Below are 12,989 nucleotides of genomic sequence, written 5' to 3' on the forward strand. Positions count from 1 at the left end.
TTCAAAGAAAACTCTGAATGTTTCAAGTAGCCTTGGGCTTTTCTTTAGCAGGTGCATGAAAATGAAGTGACAGGCTTTAGGGAGGTTGGGGAAATAAAGTAATATTTTGAATGTTTCCTTTACTGTTAGATCTCAGTAGTGTTTATTCTAACATATCACCTAATCTAAAGTCATGTCAATGGAAAGGCTTCACCAGAGACTGCAACAAATTGTTTACTCAATAAAGGTCATTCAATTGGTGCTGTTCATCATTTAGTTCCATTGTGAACATAAGCCCAGCTCTGACATTTAACAATTTAAAGCTAGGTAGGGTTACTGTTTCCGAGACTAGTCTCATTGCCACGCAGAATTCTAGTAAAATTGTTTTGAAGATGCAGTGTGAAATGTTTCTTCTGATTTAAAGGCAGTATGTTTTTGAACAGGTCTGAGCTATGCATTTCATGGCTTTATTTACCCTGTTTAAGAATAAAGTGACAATTTGCTGATTATAAATACATTGAAAAACTGTTTTATAGCATATTTTCCCTTTGAAGTCAATATAAAAGGTCTTTAAAAAACAAGTAGAAAAATGCAGAAAAGACTTTGCCTGCTTTGTTTTTGTTAGAAACTGCTCTGGGGAGTTAGGTCTCTCTTCTCATTGCAGCTTGCTTTCTTTGTGCAGAGCAGAAGCTTTATAAAAGAACTTTAGCCCTTGTGACTGCAAAGACAGCTTTCTAATGTACTTGAGATACCAGCAGGTATTAAAGATTGTACCTCACATCAAGCACTTTGCATTGTCTTTTCCCAGCAATTTGTAGCACCTGTGCTCTGCTTCCTACCACAGAGAAGATAACAAGAGAGACTGCAGTCTTCCAGTTGCCAGAAGATACTTTCATCTATGTTGGCCCCAAGCCAAAAAGATATTTCTTATCTTTTTCCCCTTCCTTTACCATACGTGATGTCTCTTCACATGGCACAGTTGTGGGTTTTTAAAAAAAAAAAAAAAAAGAAACAGAAGACTGAATCAGGAGCTAAGGGAATGAAGCACAGACAGCAGTCAGAGTTGTGGCGTGGAGCAATACCTAAAGGAATGCAGAGAAATGTCTGGCCGTTCCAACACTTGTACTTGAGTAGCAAGAGTGAAGAGGCCCTGCTAATAGCTATCTGGTTGTCTTACTATTCCTTTGGCATGCACTGAAAGATGGTGAAAGGTGGAATGGGATGGGAATGAAGCCTGGTAGGGAGAAAAAAATGAGTTTGTGGAAGGAAAAGGACAGCATGGCAAACCACTTTTCATAGATGAAGTAACAATTATGCAGTATGTCCTTTCTTTTGAAGTCTTCAAGACATTTTCAGTAATGTCTACTTGTAATATCTTATGCAATTGTGAAATGGCTCTATGCATACTGTAGAGAAGCTGTGGCACCAGGTACAGAGCACATACAAGTAGAATTGCTATGTAAAAATGGAGTTGTCATGTTTCCCAGACACAAGTACTATGGACACACTGCAGCTTGTAGAGCATGCTCTGTAAATCCAGTATATCTCAGATCCGCTGCACGTGAGCAGATAGAATCATAGAATCATTTAGGTTGGAAAAGACCCTTAAGATCATTAAGTCCAACCGTAAGCCTAACACTGCCAAGTCCACCACTAAACCATGTCCCTAAACACCACATCTACACATCTTTTACATACCTCCAGGGATGGTGACTCAACCACTTCCCTGGGCAGCCTGTTCCAATGCTTGACAACCCTTTCAGTGAAGAAATTTTTCTTAATATCCAGTCTAAACCTCCCCTGGCGCAACTTGAGGCCATTTCCTCTCGTCCTATCACTTGTTACTTGGGAGAAGAGACTGACACCCACCTCGCTACAACCTCCTTTCAGGTAGTTGTAGAGAGCGATAAGGTCTCCCCCGAGCCTCCTTTTCTCCAGACGAAACAACTCCAGTTCCCTCAGCTGCTCCTCATAAGACTTGTGCTCTAGACCCTTCACCAGCTTCGTTGCTCTTTGGATGCACTCCAGCAGCTCAATGTCTTTCTTGTAGTGAGGGGCCCAAAACTGATAATCTGTACAATGGATGTATGTTGAGTTGACACTTCCTACAACATCAAACTCAGTGCACAGGCACAGTGGAGCTGATTAGCATGTGCACAGTGGGCAATCTTCAGCATGTCATGCTATAAACAACCAGGTGGATCTACCTGATAAGAACTTATACCACTTAACACTGTGGAGATACTCCCCAGTCCCAGACTTCCAGAAGCTCACAAGATCACAAACACATTTCCTATCCAATAATGAATATGCTCTGTTTCCAGATACATATACATCTTCACAACTCATAAACTGAAGCCACTCCAAATGCGGAGACACAAGGTACAAATTAACATACCATGAAAAACTCCACAAGTGCACATTTCTGCTGTATGCACTACAGACTAGTCTTTTTAGCTTCCTCCCATTCTCTCTGGTCACAGTTCATTGCTACAGAACTCCTGAAGTAAGATGAGTTGTGGCGTGAACCTGGAATGTAATCACAGACCTTTACATCTTCAATCTAAAGTACTCCCATAAGAGTTACTGTAATGGCATGCCTCACATGTTTCAGAGAAAAATTAACTAGACCTTTTGCCGTATTATAGCCCATTGGTCTAATTTCAGCAATGCCACAACATAGCTTCAGTGTGTTTAAATAAGCTGTAGTTTAATTTAATATATATCTGACCACAAAGCCTTTCTTCATTCGAGTCACATTTTTTAAATGACGTATGTTTAAAGGAGTATATGCAGCTCCACTGTTCTCCAGCCATTCCTATTATGCAATGGTTATCTAATCTCTCTGTGTGCCAGTCAGTTATAGCCTCAGGACATTCAGAATCTGCTGCAGTTATAAAAAGAGAAACATGATTTGGTTTCAATACACATCTCATATATAGAATTTAAGCACAATAAAAAATGAAGTGCTAAAAAAACCTGCTAGCCCAATAGCCCAAGAAATTTTTTTAGGAAACTATATAAACTGACTCCACAAATATGCCACATAATGGTTTAGAGATAAAATTCTACATCATGTGGTTGTCAGATTCAGCTTATACATGCAGAATTAATGTAGCACACAAGTAACTATATGCTCTTTCTAATAACATGAACTCCATGGAAAATACCTAAGGTTCTTCATTCATTTCAGCAATTTCCACACTATCCAGATTAATTTCTTGAAATGATATCTTGTTCAGCAGGACAAATAATAAAATATAGCAGCACTCCTCTACAATGAGCACTTCTAGCTACACAATTAGAACTGGAGGGATCAATCAAAAACTAAAGGAACTTAGTATTTAATTTTCAGCTAGATGAAAAGGACCTTCCTCTAGAAGGCGGGAGTTCAGAGCATTTAAGCCTTTACAGGGACCCATTCAGAGCTGAAATCAGAGTTTCAAATGTACATGCTAAGAAGTTCTGGGAAGCTTTCTAGTGTTTATCTTCTTAAAGCTGAGATTCAACATCCCCCATGCCATGCCTCTGTTGGCACTTCTACCACTAGCCTAGCAACATACGGATTTCTGAACAATCACCTTCTCACAGGATATGAACATAATTTCTTCTGCATTTGATCCAGTCAGAAAAAAATCTACATGACTGTCCTTATAACTCCTAAAAGCAAAACTGCTTGTGCATGAAAATAAAAGAGTGACACCAACCACAAGAAAAAATGTCAGGAAGGGATTAGCCCCTTGGATATCAAAGTAAATACTGACATGATTACAGATTAGACATGATTAAGGACATCATTGCTAAATTGATACCTTAGTGAAATACAGCCATTTGTATCATTGAATAAAGGTTGTTCTAGAAAGAGACTTAGGTATAGTATCTTCTAGTATTGTCACACCAAATTCTTAAGGCTCTTGCCCTGATGGTGCAATCCATGACTTTAAATGTCCGACTTCTCTAGACACTACAGGGGGAGAGTCACACTTTACCACAGACAGAATACTGAAGGACAGAGACGATAGCTACCTAAAGGAATGATGAAGAATGGCTATGTTTTATACCTGATCGCTCTTGAGATCTCAGGTGCCTCCCTGAATCAGACATCTAAAATGAAGTAAGAGTTCATTTCAACCTCATCTGAGTATAGCTGAGTACATCCGGAGACAGGAGACTTTTTTTTTAGCTTGCTGGAAGAGGAGGAGTCCTAATCACTGAATTAGAGAATCATGATCCTTATAGTTCTTTCTCTCTGGCCCCATAAACCATGCACTCTCTGCTGTATGACATACTAGTTCTCCCCAGACAGTTGCAGAAGGTCCAAGCCCAGTCCTCCCTACAGCCTCTTGGTCAGGGCACCTTTCTGGGAAACAAAAGATGCAGGACCTAGTTGCTGTAGGCTAAAGAAGCCAGTGAACCCACTCAGGTATCAGCCTTTCGGATTGGGTGGCAACACCATTTCCACATGTGTTTTTGAAGAAAATTTTGTTCAGAATTAGGATGCCTAATTTGCAAATCCAGATCAGGATAAGCTATTGGGACACTCGGCTCTGACAAGAAGGCAGATGTTCTGGGTATGAACAATACAACATGAAAGTACTCAGAAAATTTTACTTGGGTCCTACTGAATTTCACATTCCCACTAGCGCAGGAAGGTTTTGTAAATAGCACTCTTAAGTGATCTTAAAAATTATTAGGTGCAATCTTCAGCATATTTCTTCTGCATTCATCCCTTGCTATGCACCATTGTAGTTTTGTGGCTCTAGGCTGAAGCAATAAAGAGCATGGCAACAGCAATTTTTTGTCGTTAACATCTCTCAGTGTCCTGGTTTCGGCTAGGACAGAGTTAATTTTCTTCCTAGTAGCTGGTATAGTGCTGTGTTTTGGATTTAGTAGGAAAAGAATGTTGATAACACACTGATGGTTTTAGTTGTTGCTAAGTAGTGTTTATACTAAGTCAAGGATTTCTCAGCTTCTCGTGCCCAGCCAGCAAGAAGGCTGGAGGGACACAAGAAGCTGGGAGGGGACACCATCAGGACAGCTGACCCAAACTGGCCAAAGAGCTATTCCATACCATATGACATCATGCCCAGTATATAAACTGGGGGAGCTGGCTGGGAGGGGGGATCGCGGCTCGGGAACTAACTGGGCATCGGTCAATGAGTGGTGAGCAATTGCATTGTGCACCACTTGCTTTGTATAGTTTAATTCTTTTAGTATTGCTATTGTCATATTATCATTATCATTGTTTTTCATTCCTTTCTGTCCTATTAAACTGTCTTTATCTCAACTCATGAGGTTTTTTTTTTTTCCTGATTCTCTCCCCCATCCCAGGGGTGGGGGGGCAGTGAGCGAGCGGCTGCGTGGTGCTTAGCTGCCGGCTGGGGTTAAACCACGACACTCAGTTTTGCTGTTTATTTGGTCATTTCCCTCCTTTTCACCCCACTTTTCTGGTGAACAAGGTTAGTTGTTCCTCAGCATTGTGACCGCACACAGTATTAATCGAAATGGCCTGGAATGAAATGACCATGAGACTGCAAAATCTGAGATGACCTTCTCAGTTCAGTGATGATTCAGTGATGATAAAATGGATGTTCAAGAGCTCTCTTCTTGCTAGGATTATAACTCATTGTGGAATCTTCAGTTAAAACTCAATTCAGACTTATGACAATCTAAGGTCGCTTCAAAGCCTCTTTTGAACTTTTAATGGAGAAATGTCACCAAGTGACTTGCCATAAAGATTAAAGAAGTTTATCTTGTCTGACATACTAAAGCCATGAAGGTGAAAAGTTTGGTTCTGATTACAAATTGCATTGTTCTGAATCCATTTCCTATAGCTTATGTTGCAACATTTAATGAGTCCTTGCATTACAAGTCACAAACATAAATACGGTTAAAGTAATAGACCGGTGTGGAGGCAGAATATTCCTTTCCAGTAGTTTCAGACTATTTTTTCCATTCTAAATAACGGACTGTAACAACCTTCCTACATAAGGGTATCTAATTCCTTCATCAAAAATCAGAACACCTACCAGTTATTTAAGATTGCAAAGCAAAGCCCTATTCTTACTGAGATCAAAAACTATCTATGAATTTAATGGAAACAGTATATGGCTCTCAAAACTAGTTAGTATTGTGCTTTTCAAATAACAATATCTATGACTGATAGGCAAACCACTACATTAAAACTTCCGCTTTTATTTATCTAAGTGTCTCCTCTGTGTTTTGTCTTGAAACATCTTCCAAAACTGTCTCAATTCTTTCAGAAGCTCGATTATAGCTAGAAGCATGTAACTTCTGAACTAATACTTTCTTAACTCTTGTGTAAGGAATGCCTCTCTTTTTCTCCCACCTCCTTACACAACCCCATTTTCCTGAGGTCTTGCTGTCCTCTAGTGGCGAAGGGCTATGACATGTAAAGTTATGGGAGCATTTAAAAGTAGAAGTCATCTCCTTCATTATGATTTTTATCATCTCTGCTCCGGGTAATTTTCAGGTCTCTCAGCAAATGGATTCTTGAAAGAAGCTGATAATCTCAGCTTGACAGACTGTAATAAAGTTACTGAGTGAAACATAGTTAAGTTCAATAGCTATTTCAACTCAGAACTATACTCCAAGGTTGAATTTGTTAGGCAGTTTACAATTAACCACCTGTATGTTGTATTATTTTTAGCTTGAAAAGAAGAAGCAGAGGCATTAGAGACTTTCATAAACATGCCTATAGAAATAAATTATCTCAAGACTTTAGATGGGACTTTCAGCACATTTCTTCAGACTTCAATTGTACAGTCCTACTTCTAAAACTTAAGTTTATGACAAAGTCTTGCTTATAAATGTAAACTTCTAACTTGTTGAGCTAATGATGAACTGTAATCAGTTTCTTAGTTACTCTGTCTCCTGTACTCACATACAACACCTCAAACTACTTGAACCCCAGTTATGCAATTTCATGTCAGGTCACAGAAAGACTGTGCAAGGTGTAAGCCAGTCATAACGATGGATATAGCCCCAGCCATGCTGGGTCACATGAAAAAGGGAAGAAGACCTCTACCTCCCCACCATCTAGCAGACATTCCCTTAGCTGCACACAGCTCCAGAACCCTACACACCAGTCATAGTGGCTGGTGAATCATGGAACTGCTGCTGCTTAGTATGAAGGTCTCGGAGGAGGACAGAGGCAGATGCCTTTCATGCAGATGAACAAAATGCAGGTGTAGCAAAAGGGCAGAGACAATGAAGTAATTCTCATGCTCAGAGCTAAGATCTGGCAGTTTCAGGTTTTTATGGAACAACTAGAGTACCAGATTCAAAACAGATAATCTCAATTGAAAAATTCCCCCTGACTTCATTGTGTTTTTCATCAGGCCTCATGTTATATGAAAGAAAGAAGCTGAGTAAGTAGATCAGTCATTTGGCTTATTCAGGCTTGCACTTCCTGCACAGGGTAGAGTACTGGGGAAAGCCAACAAGTTAATAAAGAACAGCCCAATAGCAAGCAAACTTCTAGAGCAAGGTCTTCATCATCACTAAAAAGAGGGAAGTAGAATCATATATAATTCAGGACAAAACTTATGTTTTGTAAATTACCATACTACATCTTTTCACTGCATGTCTTCAATAGAACTCTCTTAATCACGTTCCATCAGACACAGGTATTTTTCAATAATGAATGAGATCATTAAAAATTATCAACTTGATTCAGTGCAGACACAAACAATTTAATAGTGATTTATGAAGGGCTCCTAACACACTTTGCTTATGCCTGTGGTATATAGCCTTAAAAGTCACTCCAGCATCTGAGTTAACAAAAAGGATGTTATGTAGAAGTTTGGTCAGCTGCCTTTCATTTAAAGCATCTCCTGCTTTCAGGTCATTATCATCATTCATTCTAATCATAGTAACTATTATTTTTAATGGGTAGTCAATCTGTGGCAACCTATCATCTTCAAATCTTCCTCAGCTTCCTCTTATCTTGCTGTATCCTGACCTTGTACACTAAATTTTACAGGAATACATAGGTAATAACATATTAGATATATTATTTTATAAAAAGAACATCTGCTAACTGGGAGCTGAACCTAATAACGCATGTGAAACACCAACCTTCTTTCAGAGGGCCAGTTCCTGCAGCTGTACTTTTCTCTATGGGACAGATCCTTAGATCCATAGATTTTGTTTGTTAACGGTCACCAATGACTCCTAAAATGAAGTAAAGTCAGGAGTAAGAAACTTCAACAATAAATTATGTAGTAATATAGTGGATATATCAAAGACAAAGGCAATACCCCTACAGATGCCACATAAATGTTTTTAAACTGTAGCCCAGCAGATTTTAAGTAACAGCAAATAAAGTATTTAGAGTGTTTGCACAAAATTGTCTATGCCATAAAGCACAAAAGTCCATGGACTTCTAAGTAACACACACAACAAAAAAACCCCATAGTCTCAGGAGGAGGAGAACATTGGCAGAGTAGTCGTTCCATTGTGGATCAGGAGCATAGATTGCATACTGACCCCGAAGGGGTAGGTAGAAGAGTAAATTTGTCAGAGGACCAGCCAATGTACTGTATTGCTCATTATGTGGATTCAGAGATGGAAAGCAGTCTGGTTCTGTTACAGCTGAAGTCATGAAGGAGCTTTACAAAGTACAGGTCCTCATCTGACAAATACATCTGTACTGTGTCTTGCTGAGATAGAGCTAATTTTCTTCATAGCAGCCTGTATGGTGCTGTGTTTTAGATTTGTGACTAAAACAGTGTTGATAACACACCAATGTTTTAGCTATTGCAGAGCAGCGCTTGCACACCGTCAAGGCCCTCTGCTTCTCAGTCTGCCTGCCAGTGAGTAGGCTGGGGGTAGGAAAAAGGTTGGGAGGCGACACAGCCAGGACAGCTGACCCAAACTGGGCAAAGGCATATTCTGTACCACAGAATGTGATGCTCAGCAATAAAACTTCAGGGTAGTCTTTCCAAAGTAGCTGTTCCCCAGAGACTGGCTGGACGTCGGTCTGCTGGGAGGAGGGGGTGAGTGACCGCCTCTGCATCACTTGGTGTGTTTTTTTTCTTTTCTCTCTTTCCTTCACTAATTAAACTGTCTTTATCTTGACCCACAAGTTTTTCTCGCTTTTGCTCTTCCAATTCTTTTCCCCATCCTGCTGGGCTCGGGTAGTGAGTGACTGACTGGTGGGTGCTTAGTTGCTGGCCATGGTTAACCCACCACATCTCACACATGGATTGTCTTAATAACCTTTCTAAATTAGATAAATAACAGCAATGTTAAACATGAAGCTGCTCAAGTATCCCAAATGTCTTCACTGACCGGTGAAGAACTTTATGGCACAATTCACCCAGCATCAATGTCCTCAAAGGACTAAGGATTGGGCTGCTCCAATTGAAGCTTAAAAAAGTAACGTAACATGACAAAGCAATTTTTAAAGAACTTGATATGATATTTTCTCTAGCGATCGATTTTCTGGGTCAATTCATTTTTGAAAGTTAAGACAGCTCATCCTCAGATATTCTGAGACACTGTTTCCAACATCTGTGCAACGAACAGTTGGATTTCTGAATTGTCCTAATCAGTGATTTAAAACAATCTTTGTTAGTTTACAAATTAGATGTTGAAGCAAGCTAGTCTAATCTCTAAACATTAGGAAAACCAATCCATGAAGCAACAGGGAAGCATTGTAATTTTTCTGTTTAGGAAGGATTGTGTTAATATGGTCTCTACTATCCATAAAAATTCTGTAATGCACCCAGAGGCAGAATCAGAGAAACAGCATTTACAGTTCTTCCAATCTATTCGTTAACGTCAAGTGGATTATTAGAAGGAATCCAGGAGCTCTTACAATAGTACACTTTTTATTCTAGGCTTAAAGCTTGGAGATTTTGACTTTCACAAACTCAGAATATGAGAACAATTCCGCTCAAGTACCAGCATGAATGTATTTTTAATTATTCCCAGAGCTCAAACAGCAGTGAAGTGGAGAAACAGCCTGATACCAACATGCAAATGAAAAAACCAAGAGCCTTGCTTTATTACAGAATTACAGGCTCATTTGCTGAATCACCTAATACTGTGCAGGCTATGTTATTGTCAGTATCAGGGAAAACATAGTAGCACGCTTCCTCTTCCCACAGTTGTCACATCTTCTGTACCTGTCTTTTTCACTGAAATGGGGTTTAACTGGAATAGATCATCAACGTAACCATAAACGATATTGAGACAAGAAATTATTTTTTCCTCATGAAAACAAAGGGGTACAGTTAGGGCAAAGAGCACATATTCCCAAACCCCAGAGTTTTTACTCAGGAAACACCTTTTCTCTGTTGTACACAAAAGTAATTTTCCCCTCCAACAGATTTTGAAATTCAGGGATGTATCATTGGAAAGCCATTTCTAAGATTTTTTTTTCCTCCTGTTAGGAGGAAATGGCTCCCCCAGTGTGCTGGTTTTGGCTGGGATAGAGTTAATTTTCTTCATAGTAGCTAATATGAGGCTATGTTTTGGATTTGTGCTGGAAAGAGTGTTGATAATACAGGGATGTTTTAGTTATCGCTGAGCAGTGCTTACACAGAGTCAAGGCCTTTTCTGCTCCTCATACCACCCCACCAGCGAGGAGGCTGGGGGTGCACAAGAAGCTGGGAGGGGACACAGCTGGGACAGCTGACCCCAACTGACCAAAGGGATATTCCATACCATATGACGTCACGCTCAGCAATAAAAAGCTGGAGGAAGAAGGAGGAAGGGGGTCGTTCGGAGTGATGACATTTGTCTTCCCAAGTAACCATTACACGTGAGCGAGCCCTGCTTTCCCGGAGATGGCTGAACACCTGCCTGCCCATGGGAAGTCGGGAATGAATTCCTTGTTTTGCTTTGCTTGTGTGCGCGGCTTTGGCTTTACCTATTAAACTGTCTTCCTCTCACCCCACGAGTTTTCTCACTTTTACCCTTCCTATTCTCTCCCCCATCCCACTGAGGAGGCGAGTAAGTGACCAGCTGTGTGTTGCTTAGTTGCCAGCTGGGGTTAAACCATGACAGCCGGTCATGGCTAACAAACCTGGCTCATACGTGAGGCAAAATCTGCTTTAAAGTAGCAACATTTTTGTTATTCATGCCAACAGTAGTGCAGGTTCTGAGATTTGGGAACAAACGGATGTCCTCCTCAGTGTCAGGGATCTGCTCCTCTGAAATCCCCAGGACAGGTGAAGGAACCAGGCAGGGTTTTTTGAGGCAGAGAGGGAAATGGCATTAAGATAATTTAAGGGGCAGATAATCTACGACTGCCTTATTCCTGAAAAGGAAGGTCTTCAAATAGAGAATTCACGAGTTTCAGATGAGGCCCAGAGGCAACACAAGGTGCAGGCACTGAACTCAGGCATGACACAGCGCCATTACCCAGCACTTACTTCTTGGTGGACCCACTACCATCTCTTCTCAGTTCTTCTTCTTCAGAGTGTGCTGACTGGTCTCAAAGGTCACAATTTTAGGGTGGTGAGAGATAATTCCCCCACAAGGTCTCTACCACACAAAAGCTGGTGGCACAACCTGCATACCTCTGTTTGGCTGAGGAGAAGCGGGCCTTATAAATGTGTAGACCAGCCCGGGGTGTGGCGCAGCCTGCAGGCTTCGGGGCAGGTGACGGACCCTGTCGGGCCCTGTTCTGAGGAGAAAACTGACACTTCTTTGCTGACGCTGCTCGGCCAGGTGGCAGGGCCCGGCGGGGCTGAGGCTTCCCCGGCGCACGCTGAGATGGTGCCAGTGGGAATGGGAGGGTTTGCCGTGCCCTCACGTTAGCTCCTGTTTTTAAAAGCAAAAACCTACCCCCCCCCCTCATTTTCCCTCCGAGGAGCAGATTCCCGCCGTTCGGCCGCCGCCGCCAGGCCCCTCCCGCTCACCACCCCCGCCCGCCGCGGCTCCGCCTTTCCCCGGCCTTCAGGGGCGGGTCGTGCTCCCCCTCCCGGGCCGCTCTAGCAGCGCTCCCCGGGAGGCAAGCCGCCGTGGGACGGGGCGGGAGGGGGAGAGAGAGGGAGGGCGGCGGCTCGCGGGGCGTGTTTCCTCCCGCCCTCCCTTCTTCGTCCGGCCGCCGCAAGGAGCGGACCATGGCCCGCGGGCTCGGAGGGCTCTCCGGCTCGGCCGAGCCGGGGGAGCTGTGAGGGGCGCGGGCCGGGGCGAGGCGGGGAGCAGCCGCGTCTGGGAACGCTCCGCCTCGGGCATGTCCCCGCCGTCAGGGCCCGCCAGAGGCACCGCCTGCTCCGCTCGGTGTTAAAGCGTCACCCGGCAGTGGGCGCGGCTGCGGCGTCCCCCAGCCATGGGGACGGCGTCGTCCCTGGTGAGCCCGGCGGGCGGGGTCGGGGAGGTGATCGAGGACACGTACGGCGGCGGCGGCGAGGCCTGCGAGATCCCGGTAGAGGTGAAGCCCAAGGCCCGGCTGCTGCGCGGCTCCCTGCGGCGCGTTGGGGCCTCACGGCCCGGCGGCCTCATCGGGGCCAGCTTCAAGTCGACGGCCTCGGTGCAGGAGCTGGAGTGCGTGGCCGAGTACGAGCGCCTGAAGAAGGAGTACGAGATCTTCCGCGTCAGCAAGAACAACGAGGTGGCCTCCATGGTGAAGAAGGAGGCCAAACTGGACAGGGAGAACAAGCGGCTGCGTGCTGAGCTACAGGTAGCTCCCGCTGCCCTCTCGGAGGAGGAGGCTGAGCGGTGAAGTGGGGCCCTCGCGCGTGAGGCTGCGAAGGACTTGTCCTGCTTCCCAGGAAAGCTGTGGCTGGGAGGTGACGGGTGCGATGGCTTTTCCCTCCCAAGGAAGGCAAGGTGCCGGGGAAACGGTGCGTGCCCCAGTGCCATCCTGGTGAGCTGTCAGGGTGTGGTCAAGGTGTGCCTCTGGGGATGGGAACCGCACAGTGTGCGGGTGTCTTCCCTAGAGTGAGGAGAGATGTAGGCTGCTGGGATAACATTGTTGTAGTCAGACCTGAAAAGTAATCTAAAACTTTTTATCAGCGATTGCTTTCACTCAG

General features: G+C 43.5%; 1 protein-coding gene across 1 annotated transcript in view; it reads left to right on the top strand.

Annotated features, from left to right (window-relative positions):
- Positions 1 to 12,286: 12,286 nt before the first annotated feature.
- The window catches only part of NPHP3 (nephrocystin 3), a 28,576-nt gene continuing 27,873 nt past the window's right edge, over positions 12,287 to 12,989 (top strand). The window contains exon 1 of the mRNA XM_050890827.1: positions 12,287 to 12,637. Coding sequence (XP_050746784.1) covers positions 12,287 to 12,637 — 351 coding nt within the window. The remainder of the gene's footprint in view (positions 12,638 to 12,989) is intronic.

This window comes from Gymnogyps californianus, chromosome 2, assembly GCF_018139145.2.
Source record: "Gymnogyps californianus isolate 813 chromosome 2, ASM1813914v2, whole genome shotgun sequence".
Classification (NCBI taxonomy): domain Eukaryota; kingdom Metazoa; phylum Chordata; class Aves; order Accipitriformes; family Cathartidae; genus Gymnogyps; species Gymnogyps californianus.